The sequence below is a fragment of the Phoenix dactylifera genome, chromosome 1 (genome assembly GCF_051530095.1).
Source record: "Phoenix dactylifera cultivar Ajwa chromosome 1, Ajwa_hap1_PhDact_Kaust_v1.1, whole genome shotgun sequence".
NCBI lineage: Eukaryota > Viridiplantae > Streptophyta > Magnoliopsida > Arecales > Arecaceae > Phoenix > Phoenix dactylifera.
Genome location: NC_143190.1, coordinates 13551753 through 13572604, shown reverse-complemented (window position 1 = coordinate 13572604; position 20852 = coordinate 13551753). Strand labels below are relative to the sequence as shown.

At 47.2% G+C, this 20852-nt stretch overlaps 1 protein-coding gene across 1 annotated transcript; it reads right to left on the bottom strand.

Annotated features, from left to right (window-relative positions):
* Nucleotides 1-208: 208 nt before the first annotated feature.
* 5-FCL (5-formyltetrahydrofolate cycloligase) lies at nucleotides 209-19500 on the bottom strand. Its single transcript, XM_039116238.3, has 7 exons — nucleotides 19201-19500; nucleotides 16957-17097; nucleotides 15436-15591; nucleotides 14557-14598; nucleotides 14426-14471; nucleotides 1072-1142; nucleotides 209-645 (listed from the first exon to the last, which is right to left on the bottom strand). Exons 1-7 carry the CDS (start codon nucleotides 19454-19456, stop codon nucleotides 512-514), a joined length of 846 nt encoding a protein of 281 aa, XP_038972166.2. The 5' UTR covers nucleotides 19457-19500; the 3' UTR covers nucleotides 209-511.
* Nucleotides 19501-20852: the final 1352 nt, after the last annotated feature.

The following is a 20852-nucleotide window of genomic DNA, read 5'->3' as shown; positions in this document are numbered from 1 at the left end:
AATGAAAATATTTAGAATTTTCTTCTGAAGTTGTGGATGGTAAAGCCAGAGTCGACATGTTTAAATTCCACCATTCTACTTCAGCAATCGAAGTCATTTTAACTTTCAGCTAATTGCATCAGGTCACATAAGCCCCACTTCCAAAGTTGCACCATAGTAACTAAATGCAAGATTAACAATGAATAGCAGCAACATCACAAGTAGCCTATCACCAGAATATACTTTGATCTTTCATCATTTGATATTAAAATACTATAGGAGGCACAAGAAACACAAACGAGTATCGATATTATAAATAATTACAACAGACATGCTAACAGAAGGTAGTCTCCCAATCACATCAGATAAATTAAAAAGAGGATACAAAATCAAACTGATTCTCAGCTGAAAAAACGATGCTTAAAAGCATCAATTCTCTCTATTTCCATAGGTCCAGAAATTAAGCAGTGAAAGTATTGCACATGCTGTAAGGGAAAACAGAAAAGGCAGATGAAAGGGCTGAAGCATTCAGTCACATCCTGTCCATGGCTGCAGGGCTGATCGGAATGACACCAGATGCGGAGACAAGAGCATCAACAAGTACATCATGGTGGGTGACAGGAATTACATCATCATCCATAATTTGCACGGAGTATGCAAGTGCAACTGCCAGTCAAAAAAAAAAAGAGCCAGTCCATCAGATAAAAAATGGGCACCTGAAACTTCCAGTCAACAGAACAAACACACAATGGGTATACATCTTATAGCTTAGGAGCCTACTTGTCTTGAGTCACATATTCATTCAACAGAATTCGCACATCCATCTAACAATATACTCAAGGCTGGGTCCAGATAAAGCCAGCAGACCAGTTAAAAGAGCCTTTGAATAGCTATAGCTCAGAACTAACAACAATAGATCCTACTAATTGGACAATAGTCCAATAAATCATACTATGTCAGTCATACATATTTTGGGATATACCTATGCGAAACGATGCACGACGATGAAATTAACCAAACATGTAGCATAGAAATATCTGATATCAATTTGATATATAGGCAAGAAATATGAAAATGTAAAATTGGATGTACCTAGAAGAGGCTGTTTCCACCTTCGCTCCATTGCTAGCTCCTGATATTTCGTCAGGAATACATCATAGTAGCTGTTGAGCAGCATCACACAAATAGAAGCATGGAAAAATTAGAAAACGCACAAGGCATCATAAAAAATATATTGAGAAGATTTGAAGTAAACCTACATGACATAGATACTGATTGAAAGTTAATGGTAGTTAGTATTACGGTAAATCTTCGTAAGTAGGCTATATTAGATAGTCGAAAAATATCCTACTTTGAGATGCTCGGATGGTATCAGCCACTTGGCAGTCTGAGCTTCGTCTGAGCTTTTTGTCATTCTAAATGCCTCTAACAGTTGGGATGCAAGTGAAGAATTTAAAGGTCTTTAAAGGTTTGACAGAATATCAAAGTTGTAAGTAGAAAAGGCCACAAACGAAGGCCGAAATTACATTCCAGTTGATGCATAATGTATTTGAAATGCATGGATTTCATCCCATAAATTGATCATACTATATTATTTCTGGCATGGTCTTAAAAATATAAAACAGAATAAAATCTGTTTTAAAAAGATTAACAAGTCATCAATGGTTATTGTTAGGGGAAAAACTAAGTTATCCCAGAACGACCGGAAGGCGCCCAACCTGCGGGCGCCCGACCTGAAGGCGCCCGACCTGCGGACGCCCGACCTGAAGGCGACCAGCTCAGCTCGGCGCCCTACCAGATGCTGGACTCCGAGACGCCCCGTCAGAGCATTCGACCTCAATCTAATCTCCTTCGGGAGCCTGACTTCTAAAGCCCAATCTCACCATTCACCTACTACTGTCACACCCTTTCGTAGCTCAACCATAGACCATACCCTGCTTCGCCGCCAACAATTAATATACATGGCCTGTGCTGATCTCCGGCTTACTCAACCATTATTGCGCATGGTCTCCGCTAATCTCCGGTTCACTCAACAATCAATGCGCGTGTTATCTACGGATCTCAGGCCCTCCACGGCAGGCAGTTGAACTACTCCGCCACGTCCGATCAGCCACGACGGCTCACTGACTCCGGTCTGACCTCCCACGACACCATATTAATGCACATGACCGTGTTCAAGCAAGACAAAAAAACCATTGGCCCTGTCACTTCACAGGTAATACAATACCCCTCTATAAAAGGGGAACCCCTCCATCTTAGAGGGGGTTGGACTCAAAAACCTAGAAAATCATATCTCCTCTCTCCCCTTATACATTAGCCCCCTCTGACTTAAGCGTCGGAGGGCCGGCGCCAGAAACCCCAGCCACCGGCTTCTTGCAGGTCTCCCGGAGGACGCCGCCCGCTGACGGACCACCTTCACCTGCCGTTCCAGCTCCAGAGCTCCTCCTTCTTAGCCGACGGTCACCCCCGGGTCCAATTTCCAGCAACAGTTGGCGCTAGAGGAAGGGCCCGAGTCGTGGCCATGAAGTTGAGAAGTAAAGGAGCCTCCAATGCTTCCCGGCGTCTTCCACCAAGTCCTGGACACTCCGTCCAGAACTCGCCGCCTCCGGTCGACCCGGTTCCTCAAGTCCAGCCGGAACAGTTCAACATCCTGGTGCATCAGGTCCAGGCTTTAGCCGCCGCCGTCCAAGGCCTGCGGCGTCAGGAAGCCTCACCTATGCTACCCCCACAGGCCCTGGTCCAGCCAGTGTCTCCCCCAAATGGACCGATCCTCCAGGGCCAAAATCTTCATGGCTCCTCTAGGGCTAACAATGAAGAACAAGCGTCTCTCCGGAGAGAACTGCCGGGGAGGAGCCTAGACAGGAGGCCGCAGCTCTTGGAAGCTGAGTCAGCCCCGGACCGTCACGAGCCGGAGCAGACTACTGTGGCAATCCCCCAAGCTGGGGAGCTCGACAGGAAGGTCGAGAATCTTGAGCGCCAGATTAAGGCGCTCCATAGCAAGAGGGCAAGGCGTGAGGGTGACTTCGAATTTACCACCAAGTCCCCCTTCTCCCGCCAGATTGAGGACGAGCCGGTCCCACCGAGGTTTAAAATGCCCCATGTGGAGCCCTACAACGGGATGACCGACCCCCTCGACCATCTGGAGAGTTACCGAGCCCTTATGGCATTGCAGGGGCCCTCGGAGACTGTGCTCTGCAAAGCCTTCCCAGCGACCCTCCGAGGAACGGCTCAGCTTTGGTTTTCTGGGCTAAAGCCGAGCACGGTCTCCTCTTTTGAGCAGCTCGGCAGGCCGTTCGCCACCAACTTTGCGGTCAGCCGGCGCCAGCAGCGAACATCGAACTTCCTCCTGGACGTCAAGCAGCGGGAGGGGGAATCTCTCAGGGAGAATCTCGACCGCTTCACCGCTGCAACCTGGGAGGTCCGCGAGCTCGACCAGTCAATAGCCATGCCAGCACTGAAGACTGGGGCTCGCTCCTACAGATTCCTCTTCTCCATCGAGAAGAGCTTCCCCGCCGACTTCACCGAGATGCTGGTCCGAGCTCGAAAGTATGCGAAGGCCGAGGAGGCCGTCGCCTCCAGGCGGGGTGCGACCGAGCAGGCTTCGAAGAAGCAGAAGAAACGCCGCGAGGAGCGCGGCCGCCAGAGAAGCCCGTCTCCCCGCCGAAACTAAAATCTTTCGCGGCTAAGGAGTCCACCTCGGCAACAGGGACAGCGCAGACCAAGGTCTCCGCCCCGACCAAAATCTCCAGTACGGCCACGGGTACCCTTGGGGAGGTATGAGAATTACACTCCCATCAACGCTCCTCGGACAGAGATCCTAATGGAGATCGAGGGCCGAGATTATTTCCGGCCTCCACCCCCGATACGGGATCCCGGAGCTTACCGCAATCCTAGGAAGTACTGCCGCTTCCACCGAGACCACGGCCATAATACGAAGGATTGCTTCCAGCTCCGGGACGAGATCGAGGCGCTCATCCGTCGCGGAGTACTAAACCGGTTCGTACGAAACCAGCGCGAGGAAAGGAGGCCAGCAGAAAACACCGAGCAGCCCGAAGATCCAAATGCCAACAGACCCATCGTTGGCACTATCAACACCATTGGAGGAACCTCGGTCGGAGGGCCCGCCGAGGAAGGGGTTCCCCAAAACGCCTACACACTTCTGAAGCCATCTCGTTCTCGGACGAGGACTTGAAAGGAGTTGAAACTCCTCATAATGACGCTGTGGTCATCTCTATGATTGTAAATAAGTTTGATGTAAAACGCGTCTTAGTAGATAATGGAAGCTCGACAAACGTTTTGTACTATGATGCCTATCAAAAAATGGGAATGACAGAGAACCAGCTTCGGAGAATGAATGCCTCGTTGGTCGGATTTACCGGGGATTCGATCCCAGTGGAGGGCGAGGTTGGCCTCCTGGTCACGGTCGGGCTCGCCCCCCGAGAAAGTACTGTGAGGACAGACTTCCTTGTGGTCCGTGTGCCCTCGGCTTACAACGCCATTCTCGGACGACCAGGGCTAAACGCCCTCCGAGCTGTGGTCTCGACTTACCATTTGCTCGTGCGATTCCCCACCGACCAAGGAGTAGGCGAAGTTCGTGGGGACCAGCTGATAGCTAAGTGGTGCTATATGGCAACCCATAAAGCAAAACAACCGGCTAAAGCACCAAGCCATGGCAAGCAAACTGCCGAGGCGCCAACCCAAACATCAAACCAGGCGTTGCCCATTGAAACCTTGGAGGTGCGGGACAACCCTTGGAAGAAACGGGTGAAACCTGGTGAGCTTCTCACTCAGATTCCTTTACAAGAAAATTGCCCAGAGCTAACCGTGCAGGTCAGCTCCGGCCTGAGTTCCCTCGAAAGGGATCGCCTGATCGAGTTCCTTCGGACCAACATGGACATCTTCGCCTGGTCGCCCGCCGACATGCCAGGAATCGACCCTGAGGTCATGGTCCACCGGCTCCAAGTGAAGACCCGTGCGACAGAAGAAACGGGGCTCCGCCCCGGAACGACGAGCAGCGGCAGAGGAGGTACACAAACTCCTCGAGGCCGGCTTCATCCGGAAGGTTTTCTACCCGGACTGGCTCGCCAATGTGATCCTCGTGAAGAAAGCCAATGGAAAATGGCGTATGTGCGTGGACTACACCGACCTGAACAAGGCCTGCCCGAAGGATAGTTTCTCCCTCCCCAGCATCGACCAGCTCATCGACTCCACTTCGGGACATCAGCTGCTGACCTTCATGGACGCCTTCTCGGGATACAATCAAATCCGAATGGCGCTAGAAGATGAAGAGAAGACGGCTTTCATCACCGACAAGAGCACTTATTGTTACAAAGTGATGCCGTTCGGATTGAAGAATGCAGGAGCCACATACCAAAGACTGGTCAGCCAAATCTTCAAAGACCAGAGGTCTATGTGGATGACATGCTGGTGAAAAGTCGAACAGCAGAGCACCATGTGGCTGACCTCAATAAAACATTCTCCAAGCTCAGAAAATACCAAATGAAGCTCAATCCGGCAAAGTGTGCGTTCGGAGTCACCTCGGGCAAATTTCTGGGTTTCATAGTAACCCAGCGTGGAGTCGAAGCTAACCCCGAGAAGATCCAGGCACTGCAGGAGATGGTGCCGCCAAAGACAGTCAAGGAGGTACAGCGGCTCACCGGGCAGATCGCGGCTCTGGGGAGATTCGTCTCCAGGTCGGCCGAGCGGTGCCTCCCATTCTTCAAAATCCTCAAGCGACCGAATGACTTCTTGTGGTCGGAGGAATGCCAGCAAGCTTTTGAAAAGCTTAGGCACCTTCTCGCCTCTCCGCCGCTGCTCACCAAACCCCAGCAGGGCGAGCTCCTCTATTTGTACCTAGCCGTCTCCTCGGTTGCGGTGAGTTCAGTCCTGATACAAGAAGAAAATAAGCTCCAAAGACCAGTGTACTACACCAGCCGGGTCCTGAGGGATGCTGAGACAAGATACTCCAAATTGGAGAAAACAACTTTTGCCCTGGTCATCTCAGCTCGGAGGCTCCGACCCTATTTCCAAGCCCACATTGTGACCATACTGACCGACCAACCAATGAAGCAGATTCTGCAGCGGTCGGATCGTGCCGGGAGAATTGCCAAGTGGGCAGTCGAGCTCGGGGAGTTCGACCTCGAATACCGTCCAAGGCCGGCAATCAAAGCCCAGGCGCTCGCCGATTTCATCGTGGAGTGCACTTTGCCGGACGACCCCGAGCACCCACTCATGCCAACAAAAGAAACCCCGGGGCAGCCATGGGTCCTATATGTGGATGGCTCCTCGACCTCGGGGGGTAGCGGAGCAGGTCTCATCCTCACCAGCCCGGACGGGGTAGTGGCTGAGCAGGCCCTACGCCTCGAGTTCCCAGCCTCGAACAATGAAGTAGAATACGAGGCGCTTATTGCCGGGTCAAGTTGGCAAAGGAGCTGAAGGCGGAAGACCTGAAGGTCTTCAGTGACTCACAACTGGTTGTGAGCCAGGTTCTGGGAGATTTTGAAGCAAAGGAGCCGTCAATGCAGAAATATCTCCAAAAGGTGCGAAACCTCACCTCTACTATGAGCTCCTTCAACATTCACCATATCCCCAGAACGGAGAACCTCAGGGCCGATCAACTGTCGAAGTTGGCGACCTCCCGCATGAGCGAGCTCCCCAAAGCGACGGTACTCGAATATCTCCAAATACCCAGCACAGAAGAACCTGAGCCGACCCTCGGCATTGAAATTGAACCGAGCTGGATGGACGAGCTCGTCAACTATCTACAAAGTGAAGTCCTCCCCAATGATGAGCTCGAGGCTCGCCGAATTAGGCGCCTAGCCTCCCGATTCATATTATATGAAGGCAAGCTCTACCGGAAATTCTTCACCTCTCCTCTCCTCAGATGCCTCCGCCCGTCAGAGGCGGATTATGCTATGCGAGAGGTTCATGAAGAAATATGCGGGAACCATCTGGAAGGCCGAGCACTGGCTCATAAAATCTTGCGCCAAGGATACTTTTGGCCCACACTTCAAAAGGACGCAACGGACTTCGTCCGAAGGTGCGACCGATGCCAGCGGAATGCCAACATTCAGCGCCGACCCTCGACCCCACTGACCTCAATCAGTGCCCCTTGGCCATTCGCCCAATGGGGGATCGACATCCTGGGGCCATTCCCCCTAGCTACCGGGCAGAGGAAATTTCTGGTCGTCTCCATCAACTATTTCACCAAATGGGTCGAAGCCAAACCGGTGGCCCGGATCTCCGAGCAGAAGATGTAGGACTTTGTTTGAAAGTCAATAATCTACAGATTCGGACTCCCCCGCATCCTTATATCTGATAACGGTCGTCAGTTTGACAATATCCGTTTCAGAGAATTCTGCTCCGAGCTCGGCATCGATCACCGCTTCACCTCGGTCGCCCATCCACAGACAAATGGAGAAACCGAGGTGGCGAACCGCACCATCCTTCAAGGGCTCAAAGCCAGGCTTGACCAATCCAAGGGGCAATGGGTTGAAGACCTCTGCAATGTCCTCTGGGCCTACAGAACAACATTTCGGCTCCCCACCGGCGAAACCCCCTTCAACCTGGCATACGGAACGGAAGCTGTTATTCCTCTGGAAGTGGGGCTTCCTTCACCAAGAGTGGAACACTACAACGCAGCCTCCAACTCCTCCCAACTCAGGGGCAACCGGGACCTCGTCGAGGAAACCAGGGAGGCGGCCCGAGTTCGTATGGCAAGGTATCAACGGAAAACGGCACAGTACTACAACTCCAGAGTAAAAGCCAAGCTCTTCAAAGTAGGAGATCTCGTCCTCAGAAGGGCTGAGACTTCTCAGCCCACCGAGCAGGGAAAACTAGCCCCAGACTGGGAAGGACCTTACCAAGTCGCGCGAGTCCAGCGGCTCGGAGCGTACAAATTGGAGTCTCTTGAGGAAACTTTAATCCCTCGAAGCTGGAACTCCGAGAACCTTCGAATGTACTACCAATAAACCCTTCGGAGGTCATCGACAAATGGGAATACAACTCTCACTCCACTTATGATGATTTGCTTACAGTTCTCCATTAATTATTTCATACTCCTGATATTGGGACACTCATGAATCCCAGGAAACCCTGACCAAGCTCGGATGCCCGACCAAGCTCAGATGCTCCAGTTAAGCCTGAAGCACCTCGCTGCGCTGATATCGAGCTCGGTCTCGATCTCCCTCAAACACCTCGACTAAGGTCGGAATGCCCCGGGTGTCGATAGTGCGTTCTCAAACCCCTCGACCTCGGAAAGCGTCGCAGGTCGATAATGCGTTCCCGGACCCCTCGACCTTGCGCACCACCTCGACTAAGGTCGGGATGCCCCGGGTGTCGATAGTGCGTTCCCAAACCCCTCGACCTCGGAAAGCATCGCAGGTCGATAGTGCATTCCCAGACCCCTCGACCTTGCGCACGATCCCTCGACTAAGGTCGGGATGCCCCGTGAGTCGACAGTAGAGTCCCAAACTCCCTCAACCTCGGGAAGCGTCATCAGGTCGATAGTGCGTTCCCAGACCCCTCGACCTTGCGCATGATCCCTCGACTAAGGTCGAGATGCCCCGTGAGTCGACAGTAGAGTTCCAAACTCCCTCAACCTCGGAAAGCGTCACCAGGTCGACAGCGAGCCCGAGCTCCCTCGACTAAGGTCGGAGTGCCCCGTGAGTCGACAGTAGAGTCTCAAACTCCCTCGACCTCGGGAAGCGTCGCCAGGTCGACAGCGTTCCCAGCTCCCTCGACCTCGTGCTCGATCCCTCGACTAAGGTCGGAATGCCCCGTGAGTCGACAGTAGAGTCCCAAACTCCCTCGACCTCGGGAAGCGTCGCCAGGTCGACAGCGTTCCCAGCTCCCTTGACCTCGTGCTCGATCCCTCGACTAAGGTCGGGATGCCCCGTGAGTCAACAGTAGAGTCTCAAACTCCCTCGACCTCGAAAAGCGTCACCAGGTCGACAGCGAGCCCGAGCTCCCTCGACCTCATGCTCGATCCCTCGACTAAGGTCGGGATACCCCGTGAGTCGACAGTAGAGTCCCAAACTCCCTTAACCTCGGAAAGCGTCACCAGGTCGGCAGCGAGCCCAAGCTCCCTCGACCTCGTGCTCGATCCCTCGACTAAGGTCGGGATGCCCCGTGAGTCGACAGTAGAGTCTCAAACTCCCTCGACCTCGGGAAGCGTCACCAAGTCGGCAGCGAGCCCGAGCTCCCTCGACCTCGTGCTCGATCCCTCGACTAAGGTCGGAATGCCCCGTGAGTCGACAGTAGAGTCTCAAACTCCCTCGACCTCGGAAAGCGTCACCAGGTCGGCAGCGAGCCCGAGCTCCATCAACCTCGTGCTCGATCCCTCGACTAGGGTCGGGATGCCCTATGAGTCGACAATAGAGTCCCAAACTTCCTCGACCTCGGGAAGCGTCGCCAGGTCGACAATGAGACCAAGCTCCCTCAACCTCGGGAAGACAACAATGGAGTGGGACCTCCGCGGACCCTCCAATGCGCGGGCGCGCCTAAAACAAAATGAGCGCGGTGTTCTTCCCTGATCGGCGGGAGCGGGCTACGCTGTTGCGCGAGGCCCTGACCAAAGCGCCGTTTCATTCTGCAACGGGCGATATTATCCGCAGAAGCGGGCTCCAGGCCAAAGAATGCCTCTAAGAGCCGATCGCAGAGCGGAATCGGCTACCTCCACTTGAAGTGCACAGCTCCAACGGTGCGAAAGGTACCTTTCACCTGGCACCTATATTATTGCATCCACTTGTTTATATACCATAACGATCGACAAAATCCCGACTGAGCTCGAGATCTCCCCCGATCGAGGTCGAGATGCCTTTCCGAGCCAAACATAAGCCGAAATCTCCTCAACCCCAGGAGTGCCCGCACCTCCGACCTGGCCAAGGCATGTGCGCCCTTCTCCTCAAGCTCCGCGGTTAGACCTCAAAGCTCGCCTTCGCCGGCCTCTACTCTTGCGAGCAGCTCCCTTCGCAGAAGCTCGGACTCGCCGAGCTTCATCTCGGCCTGGCAGAGCTTCCTCTCAGCCTCCTCCTGACCCCTCAGACACCTTCGGGCCCGCTCCCGGTAGTCTATCGCTATTTGCATTAGGGTCTCGACCTCATGAAGATGCTGTGAACAGCGAATGGACGAATGAGTTGAGGCTAAAAATTGAAAGCTGAAAACGAGGATTAAAAAGATAAACTTACCCGGACCGCGGAGTAATAGGTTCCGTCCAAGAAGCTGTTGTAGCTTGTGGACCGGATCTTGGCCTGGTCGGCCGGGAGCAGCGCAGCTCGAAAAACCTGCCGAGCTACAGCAGGATTGTCGAGGGCCGAGTCACCCTCAAAAACCTCCCACGAGGGGAGGTACGGCCTCCTCTCTGGTCGGGAATCGACTTCCGAGGGACCAGGGAGACTAGGCCTTGCTGGGCTAGGCGGGGGCGGGGGCGACATCGGAGCCCCCTGGCTACTCCCCGGCTCGAGATCCGAGCACCGCTACTCGGGAACCGAGCGCCGCTGCTCGACAGGACGTCGACCAGGGCGCTGAGAGATGGGAGCCGGGCAAGCCAACATCGCCGAAGCTCCCGCAGAACTCGAGCCCCTGTGGTCGGTGCTCGGAACCTCCCAAGCAGGCCTGGAAGGCCCGCTCTGGGCTATGCTCGCCTCGGCGCCAGCACCAGATGAAAGCCTGGCCTTCTTCCTCGACTCGGGCGAGGCCCCACCAATCTCGGCCGCCCTCTTCCGGAAGCGAGCATAGAGGGCTGCGTTCTTGGTCACCATCTTCAGAACGTCTGTAGAGGCAAGAAAGGGAAAAGTCAGAATGTCAGAGAAGAGACGAGCAAAGCGAATTATAAAAAAAAAAAAGAGAGAAGAAAAAGAAGAAAGAACGACCACCACCACCCTTACCCTGAGGGCGCGCCGAGCTCAAGCCTACGTTGACCAAAGCGTCCTCGCTTATGAGGTCGTTCAGAAGAATGTTTTCCTCGAGGCCGTAAAGAGCGTCGAGGATCTTCTGCTCAGTCTCGGACAACTTTGGGAGTTTGTTGGCAGTCTTGAGTCGAGCCTACCCCCACCTGGGGTCGAACCCCCATGACCGCTCGGAGGACAAAAAGAAAAATTTCTCCTTCCACCCGTGAATGGAGGTCGGAGCACCTCGAAAGAATGACCGACCACCCCGAAGGGCAAGATACAACCATTCTCCGTCTCCCGGGTTGGACTTCAGTAAGAAACACCACCGGAAGACGTTGACTGAGGTCGGTATCCCGTGCGCAAGGCACAGGGATAGAAAACCGACGATCGTCCTCCACACGTTTGGAGCGAGCTGCGCTGGGACGAGCTGATAAGTTACCAGGAGCTCATTCACAAACCCATGGAAGGGGAACCGCAGGCCGGCCCAGAGTGTTTCCAGATACACCCCGATCCGACCAAGGGGAGGCCTCGTTATCCGATCCTCCGACCCCGCAGGCTCCAGACGGAACCCTCGCTAAGGAAACAACCACTCCTCAGCCATCTCCACTTCCTCGCCACTCATGGTGGACCTGAACTCGTCCGGACCACGATCCATCCCAGAAAAATAATCAAAAGAGGGAGAAGGAATCAAAAAACAAAAACCCTCCGAGCAGACAAAGGGGGGGGGAGAAAGCACCTACTGAAACCTCGCCGGAGATGACGAGTAGTAGGGAAAGCCGGAGTAACCGCTTCGGGAGGCCGCCGGAAGAAACAAGGGGATACTGGAAACACCAAGCTATGGCAACCAAATAGAAACCCTGAAACCGAGTCAAGGGTTTATATAAACCTCTCCAATGGCCCGGATCGGCGAGACAGAATCCCGCCTCCCCTCCAGATTTTGCCACGCGTCGGCCCCAGGAGGCCAAAGCGGCATATCCGATTCAGATCGACGCTTTGAATATCGAATCAAGGCGGCGTCCCATCGAATCGTGGAGCCCCATCATGAGCCCACGACACGAGGCCGTTTCAGACGGTGAAAAGGCGTCGCCCCGCCTTCTCCTATTAATGACACCTTGAAGCGTGCGGAGTGCCGTAAAAATTCAAAATTTCCCGGCCCCCACCGATGCGGCATTAAATAGTGTGGAGCACCATTAGACAGCTACTTCCCACGTCCGAGCTCTCAAGCGGCTCGAACTAGAAAGTCGGAGGGTTGTGTTAGAGGAAAAACTAAGTTATCCCAGAACGACCGGAAGGCGCCCGACCTGAAGGCGCCCGACCTGCGGACGCCCGACCTGAAGGCGTCCGACCTACGGACGCCCGACCTGAAGGCGACCAGCTCAGCTCGGCGCCCTACCAGACGCTGGACTCCGAGACGCCCCGTCAGAGCATTCGACCTCAATCTAATCTCCTTCGGGAGCCTGACTTCTAAAGCCCAATCTCACCATTCACCTACTATCGTCACACCCTTCCGTAGCTCAACCAGAGACCATACCCTGCTTCACCGCAAACAATTAATGCGCATGGCCTGTGCTGATCTCCGGCTTACTCAACCATTATTGCGTATGGTCTCCGCTGATCTCTGGTTCACTCAACAATCAATGCGCGTGTTATCTACGGATCTCAGGCCCTCCACAGCAGGCAGTTGAACTACTCCGCCACGTCCGATCAGCCACGACGGCTCACTGACTCCGGTCTGACCTCCCACGACACCATATTAATGCACATGACCGTGTTCAATCAAGACAAAAAACCATTGGCCCCATCACTTCACAGGTAATACAATACCCCTTTATAAAAGGGAAACCCCTCCATCTTAGAGGGGGTTAGACTCAAAAACCCAGAAAAGCATATCTCCTCTCTCCCCTTACACATTAGCTCCCTCTGACTTAAGCATCGGAGGGCCGGCGCCGGAAACCCCGGCCACCGGCTTCTTGCAGGTCTCCCGGAGGATGCTGCCCGCCGACGGACCACCTTTACCTGCCGTTCCAGCTCCGGAGCTCCTCCTTCTTAGCCGATGGTCGCCCCCGGATCCAATTTCTAGCAACAGTTATCATCACAATGATTTAACAGCTGTCATTTAATTAAACAACTAGTGAATCTATAATTACACAGAAGATGATATAATGCTATTAATTTCAATAAAGTTTTACCACAAGGCCATTAAACAGCATCTTAGAAAACTTGGTATCAGTTTACTGGGTGCCTAGATGCAACATTACGCTACAAAAGAATTGCATGCTTTGAGCATTTGACAATACTTTGTAGAAGTGGCAGCATGATCTTCTAGGCAGAATGGGATCCCCCAGCATCATTCATATAATTAGGGACTGTCATCAATCTAAAAGCTAACTTAAGGATCCTGATTCTTTTTTAAGATTATAGGATCTCTCTATCTCTCTAATTCCCTCCATCCTTCATCTCTCCTATTACTGACAGTCTATGCTAGCATCTATTTTCCACTCCACAAGCTACCCTTTTTTGTGCTAGATGGACATCTGGAAACAAAACAGTATTCCACTGTAATGCAAATGATGACACCTTAGGGCTCGTTTGGTTCGCGGGAAAAGAAGGGGGGAAAGTGTGGTCAACGGGAAAGTAATGAGATGCCTCTTGTTTGGTTGGAGTTTTCAAAGGAGAGAGAAGGGAAAGTTATATTCCCATGGGAATGTGATTCCTACATTTCATGGGAAAGTCTTTCCCATGAGAAACATGGGAAAGTTACTTTCCCATGAGGCGGGAATCACTCCATTTTTACTTTTTCCCAAAAAGTCCCTTCAGCATTAAAGAAGCATTAAAGAGGCATTAAAAATCTAATTTTTATTAAGGGCATAATAGGAATTATATATAACTTTCCTAGGAAAGTGGATGACCAACCAAACATAAGCACCTTGAAAATTTGTCACTTTCCCATGGTCAACCAAACATGCCAAAAATACTTTCCTAGGCATCCTCTTCCTAGGAATTTGTTTCCCAGGAATCATATTCCTAGGAAGGAAAATGCTTCCCGCGAACCAAACGAGCCCTTAAAGTATTCATCTATTTCAGGCAGTAGCCATTACCATCCCCAAATGTCCTAACTCTTGAGAATCATACTGGTGTCATATACTTTCCATTCTTTTTTTGTTTCTAATGTAAATGACATGAATGGAGGTTTGTCAGCAAAAAGCATCATTCACTGGCCTAATTGGTCCAGTAGTAAATGTATTTCAAATATTGGAATGCGGCATTTGTTTCATTTTTATGTATATGGATTGTGTGGTAATATCTCCGTATCAGTCCTTTCAGAGCTTAATATCAGATACTTTGGAGATCTAAACACTTGGCACCATTGCCAAATGTCCTGGTAATGCTGCTTGTGATACACAATGGTGTCCCCTTGAACGAAAAAATAATGATTATTGTATTGGGCCCAGCAAATTCAATAAATCCTATACTCAAACAATTCTGCCCAAGGTAATGAGTTGGCTAGATCAAAATGAAAGAGTACTTCAATCAGAAAGTTATGAAACAATTCCTACCCTCCACCACGGCCTAGTCGTCGTCCATGTCTATCGAATGCAACTCCTGCAAATATATAACGAAATGGATAAGAAATCAATGTTCCACAATAGGTTAAGAATAGACATAGACGAAGAAGAATTAAACTTACCAGGTACCAAGAAAACGTCAACAGGGTGACTTGCCAGCATAACTGCAAAATTGAAATTCTTCAGATTAGAACATCAATATACCTACCTTTTCAACTGCAGTTCATAGATGTTAAACACATATAATACTTAACAATAAAAACAGTAACATATTCGCCATTTACAATAAAATGTTCGTTCTCACATATGAAGATGTATGGTTTTCCAATTTAAGATCACATGTTAGATATATTTCATCCACTAATCACAGAGATCAGATAAGTGGCTCATATAATGATCTGGAGGATCAGAGAGGAGCAGCAAAAGAAGTTCCGGGAAAGCCTAATACAAAAAATCTAGCACATGTATATACACCAACAAGATCAATCATGTCACTACCACACATCATGAACACACCAGATACATGTTTGTATCCTATATGCTTAAGCTAATGTGTTTCCAGTTTCGAACTTGGAAGGTTTGCGTAGCTTTAGATCATAAGTTGGCTAAGAATGGTTAGTAGTGAACTAAGGTTCTGAGATTCCTGAGTAAGCCCCCAGGCCCAATCCAGAAATCAAATCTAACTTTATTCATGTGTTTCATCAAGGTCAAACATATAAACCATACAAAACAACTTTATTGGTCAAGAACGGGATCTGAATGCTAGTCTCACGACAAGTTTTATGCATACTCTATTGCAACTTCCATTTTCATCATTACAGAATAACTATATATTGTTTTGGTACAACTTAATATGTAATTAGCTTCTTTAGAAATTAAAAATTCACCTCCAAAAAATTTCATAAATAGAAAGAAAACAATAGAATAAGAGGAATGATAAACAAAGTGTGTGCATGTGTGTTTAAGTGTTTGCTAGCTATTTGTTGAAGTAGAAAATTTACCATCTTCACGTTGACTTCCATCAGCATCTATTGGCGATGGCTCCAAAATATTCATTGAATTTGCTATCAAATCTTTGATACTTGAGATTTTGAGCATCCGCATATGACTATTCTTATCCTCCACACGTGGAACATAAAGCCTTTTCTTTTCTTCACCTGCGCATGACATTCTTGACTTGAAAATGAACAGTAAGGATATAATATCAATTTTATATGTAGAAACCAATGGACACTAACTAGTTTTTCAATCAAGAGCTACCTCTCATAGCAGTAGAATAGCTGAAATGAAAATTGATACGAGATCCAATGAAGCATCAAAATATGGCATGACTTGATTATATTTGCACTTGTATCATGTGATCCACTAAAAACATTTTTCTCAATAAGCAATTTATGCCACAATTTACAGTGCAGACAAGTTTTGAAATCTATTATTACGTCATCACCGACATCCACGTAGTATTCATGCTAAACATAAGATACCAGTGTACAGCGTGGCTTAGTCAATCCATGTATACGCTACCAACCAGAGGTAGCCATCATGGGAAATGGCAAGTAAAAGGCAACTTAACAAAAAGCAAACATTTTGCGATCATTGTCGATTTTAAATAAAAAAATATTCTCCAAAAATAGAATACTTTAGCACATGCCTACGATTCTAATGGTCCTACAACTATATGGCAATTGGTATGCCCCCACCATGAGGCATTTTAGTCATTAAGCTAACACTTGACTTAGAGAGTTGGTTTTTATACATCTTTTAAACATTATGGCAAGTTGCATATCTGCCTGACGATGTGTTTGTATATTCTGTTTGAGAGATAGTTAAAAAAGGTACATGCATAATGCAGGAATGCACAATGAGATAGATGAATTGATGTGTCACAAACTCTTGAAATTATAAGCAACTCAAATTGGCAACCTATGAGTGTGTAAACCATATGTCATTAAATCCTCTCCTTATAAAAAAGAAACACCTAAATTGATGTATGTATATGCACTCTTTCCGTAGGCTTTGTTCTTACTCAATTAGTCACACATGATGTCACTCAATTAGGGCACAAATGACAGGTGGATGGATCCCCAATCTCTCTCTGTACATTCGCTTTCTCAGTCAGTTAGGGCACAGATGATGTATGTTTATACATACGTATGTAGGGACACACATGCATACATAAGTATGTGCATATACACTATTTCTGTAGGCTCTCTTCTTATTCACTCTTTCGGTAGGCTCTCTTTCTCACTCATGGCACACATGATGGATGGATGGATAGGAAATACATAACAAGACTTAGTTTCATTTGAGATATCTCAGTATCTGGAACAAAGTAGACTTGTGCAGAAATAACCTAGGTAAGCATTCATGCTTCATTGGTGGAAGTTTGTCATTTGATCCATGCCAAAGATTATAAAATTTCCATTCAGAAAATCATGATTAGCAAGAAAGGAATTTAAACAGCGACGGTCAAAGCAATTGATAACTGAACATAGAAACTAAAGGTTATGCACAAAGCTTACCATCATTCATATCGCTTAAAACTTCTGCCAGAATTCTTGATGTATCAACTTCATGTAGGGACTCGCAACTTATATAAGCACATAATCCCCTAGTAGACTTGAACCAAGAGGAATCCAAAATGATATTCTGAATTGCTGTATCTGAAAATCAAGCCCAAATTTTAACATTATGGCAAAGTTATGCAAGTTAAATGTAATCAATACCTTCATAATAATGCAACCCAAATTGTTTCTTTATCTTATTACAGTACAAGGAAAAGACCAACATTTTCCGAAAAAAGATTGTGATAAGCCATCAGGTTTTGAAAAGTCGAAGATTTCCGGATGAACTTAGTTTAGAAATTACAAGCTATCTAAGATAACACTCTAAGATGCCTGTATTAGCTTTATGTCAAGAACTAAATATTCCATACCAGTATATTATGATGCAAACTGTCTAGAACCTCACCTATGTTCTTGATTACTTCAAAAAATGTTGATCGCGAAATAGGGAACCATATAAGTTGTATTTTAAGGTTCTTAAAAAGAAAAACCAATTTGTTTGCACGACAAAAGAGTTAAGCATTTTTTAGAATTACTTGTTAAAACTTGTTTATTTCAGGTTTACATTACATTATTATTTATTTTCATCAGTGGTCAATTTGAATAATTCTTATTTTGTGGAAATATGATGCTTTAATTATTTTGCTACTTTCATGTTTAAACAACTCAGCACCTCATTTAAATTTTTTAACAGTTAGAGAATCCACCAGCAATCGCTTAGCATACATCAGTTGAGTTTTTCATATGCTTAACCATAGAGTGCCATTGTGTAGAAGCATCATCTTGTATGTGTGGCTAGAGCTTACATGCTATTTTACTCAAGTAGTCCTCTTAAATATGGATCAGGTAATTCCTTCCGCAGATAGATTTATAAGTCAGTGACATATCCCTACCATATAAAGAGGAAAACTTTCAGTGGCTAGCACTGGATCCAGAACACTTTTAAATGTCTTATTTGATGTAAATTAATAATAAGGATTGATAAAAGAAATTTAGGATTTGTGGGATTCATTCTGTTTCTGTCTAACTTTTACTTAAACTTTATGGAGAGAAGTAGCTAAAGAATTTGGAGCCAATAAAAAAAGAAGTACAAATACCAGTAACAAGAAGGAAGTTTATATAATCTTAATTAAGTACCATGTCTGGACAATTATGTTAGCTGAGAGGTTTGCATCAGTCCCCAAGTTCCTATACATTCTGTTTATGAATGCATCCTTCATAGTTCTCTCACTTGACATAATGTTTTAGAGAGACGAAAGACAAGATCACAAGCATTATTGATTTGGAATTAATTATGTACAAACCTCATGCTAAAAATAAAGCCTGATCGAATTATGGGATTAGATCCATCTATGAAAGTTCTGCTCTTCTTGAGCTAGAAGCATGCATCACAGGTGCTGAATTCTTCTGATTCTTGACAAGAAATCACCATATTGGGAGCTAGACAAAAAAGCTTTCAGCTTTCTCATCTTCAAGCATTTGATTTTCTATAATACATTCACATTGATAAATCCCTAGATTATGAATAAAATGCAAAGTTGAACTTTTCATTTTTCTCCATTATAATGGCAACAGTGAAGATCAGTTGCCTTGGCATTACTCAATGCTAACTCCACAGTGCTTGGAATCTGTCATTTGCAGAGGGCTGTCCTTATAATGCACTTTCATTTGGTGTTTGTCCTCGATAAAAGTTCAATCGTGCCACACAATAAACAAGTGCTCATATGAATAAAATCAATAAAAAACCGACTCTCCTTTCTATGACAAATGTACAAACACATGAAGGCCAAGTCACCACCTACGTCTATACTACAAATTGGGAATAACAGCAAACATATAAACAAAGAATAACAACAACACAAAAGCACCTGAGGATCTTAAGCACCGAACAAACGCATTAACCATCACAATGCCAACATGAAACAGAAACGTTATGTCAAGAGCTCGGTTTTGATGGAGAGAGAAACAGAGAGAGAAGAAAAAGAAAACTGCAGTAGGATGGAATTTACTTCGCAGAAAAAGAAATATAAAACAAATAAAGAATCGCACTTCGCTATCGGCATCAACAAGCAACTGCACTCTGGATAGAACCAGTAGCCCGCTGATCAAAATCCGAGCCCGCTTTCTTTCGAACATATCCGGTTCAAGACTCGACCTTTAAGAAATCAAACAAGCGCGATGAGAGAGGGAGCGAGAGAAGACCTTCTTGGGCTCGCTGGCCGGGGGGTAAAGCCTTCGATGCTTTCCGGATGTCGGATCGAAGGGCGCGCTTCTGCTGGGCGACGGAGCCAGGGACGATAACGCTAGACCCAGACATGGTGGCGGCGGCGGCGGCGGCGGCGGTGCGGGGGAGAGGGAGGGCGGAGGAGTGGGGGAGAGAAGGAGAGAGGAGAACGGGGCAGTTCATGACCATCACCGACCTCCCCTTTTGTAGTAGTCGGCCGAGGCCTCCTCTCATTCCAAGAAGCCGCCTTCCAAATAGTTTTATTATTATTTTATACCATGCCAACATTTTCTTCTACTGTTTTTTGTTTTTAATTTGCCGAGGAAGATTACCTTTTTTTTTTTTCTCCTGTAATCATATATAAAAAAGAAAAAGCCTGATTAGGGCCCGATCCACTTGACTGATTTGACCCAAACATGGCCCAACCCAAGCTCCCATGAAAAAAATAAAAAAGAAGGAAGAAGAAGCCTCCCGATATGACTCTCCACCACCGAGCAACGGGCCTTGTTCTCTCTCTTTCTCTCTTCGAAATCGTGGTGATCCATCACTGTGCCCGCTGGAAATCAGAGCCGAGGAGCCCATCGGAACCGAGGTAGGGCTTCGGTCTTCCTCTTCTCTTGTTTCATCCCTCTCTTTCCCTCTTTTATTTCTCTCTCCTCTTCTAAAAAGATCTATAAATCTCAGTTGTCTCTTTTTCCTATCGACCCATGTTGACCTTGCAAAGAGGTCTTGAACCACTCTGGTGCTAGCCATCCTGCCGGATCAATCACTCCGGTCTTATAGTGTCCCTAAAATCCATTAATGAGGAATTCTTTTAAACAACCTTGGCCCTAACTGAGTCCATGCCCTATGATTTATTGATCGAGTCGCTTAAGCCTAACCCACCTAAAGTCGTTGAATGCTATCATCCGGCCAATTGTCTCTTGTCTCTTATTATTTTAATGCTATTAAAGTCGTAGAATGGAAATTTATTTTACTTCTAATTTTTCAATAGGTTTAGTAGATTCGCCTAGAAAAGTTTGACGATCTTAACATAGAAAAAATAAGTAATCCTGGCACTTCTTATTGGTTTTCAAATTTCCATATATTTTCTATGCTTGTGATTTATATAAAAATATAAAAATAATATTAAATGTAGATGATATCATATTTTTAAAAAAATTAAGGATCGAGCATATAACATTATGGAAATTATGATTTGTTATGAAAGTTTGGTTTCATAAATATTTTAATACTAACGACTTCTTTATGAATCTTGGACTCTAAATTATGAAACTTTATATTTTTATTATGAAATGAATAATTTTATGCCCTGCGAATAAAGGTTTAATTATGAAATATGAACTCTTTATAGCTTTTTAGCAATTTATTCATATATAATTTAAAAAATATGATTTAGAAAAATATGACTTAAGAAAAATTATTTTAAAAAATATGGTAAAAAGCTATCAGATAGCTATATATGGCTTCTAAAAGTGGGGTAGATCGACATCCGGAGATAGTTCTATAGGACCCTGCTAGCAAATAATAGTAGTTGGCATATGACTCTGCCAACGGGTAATAGTAATGGACATATGACCCTGCAAATAGATAATAGTAGCTGGATCTTGTCAATTATGTCCATATCAAG

Excerpts from the sequence above, each read along its gene's own strand:
- 5-FCL (XM_039116238.3), bottom strand. The coding sequence starts at position 19,456 with ATGAGAGGAGGCCTCGGCCGACTACTACAAAAGGGGAGGTCGGTGATG. Across the intron at positions 15,592-16,956 it reads TTTAAGCGATATGAATGATG|GTGAAGAAAAGAAAAGGCTT; the intron begins GTAAGCTTTGTG and ends TGTCATGCGCAG. Across the intron at positions 14,599-15,435 it reads TGGAAGTCAACGTGAAGATG|TTATGCTGGCAAGTCACCCT; the intron begins GTAAATTTTCTA and ends TCAATTTTGCAG.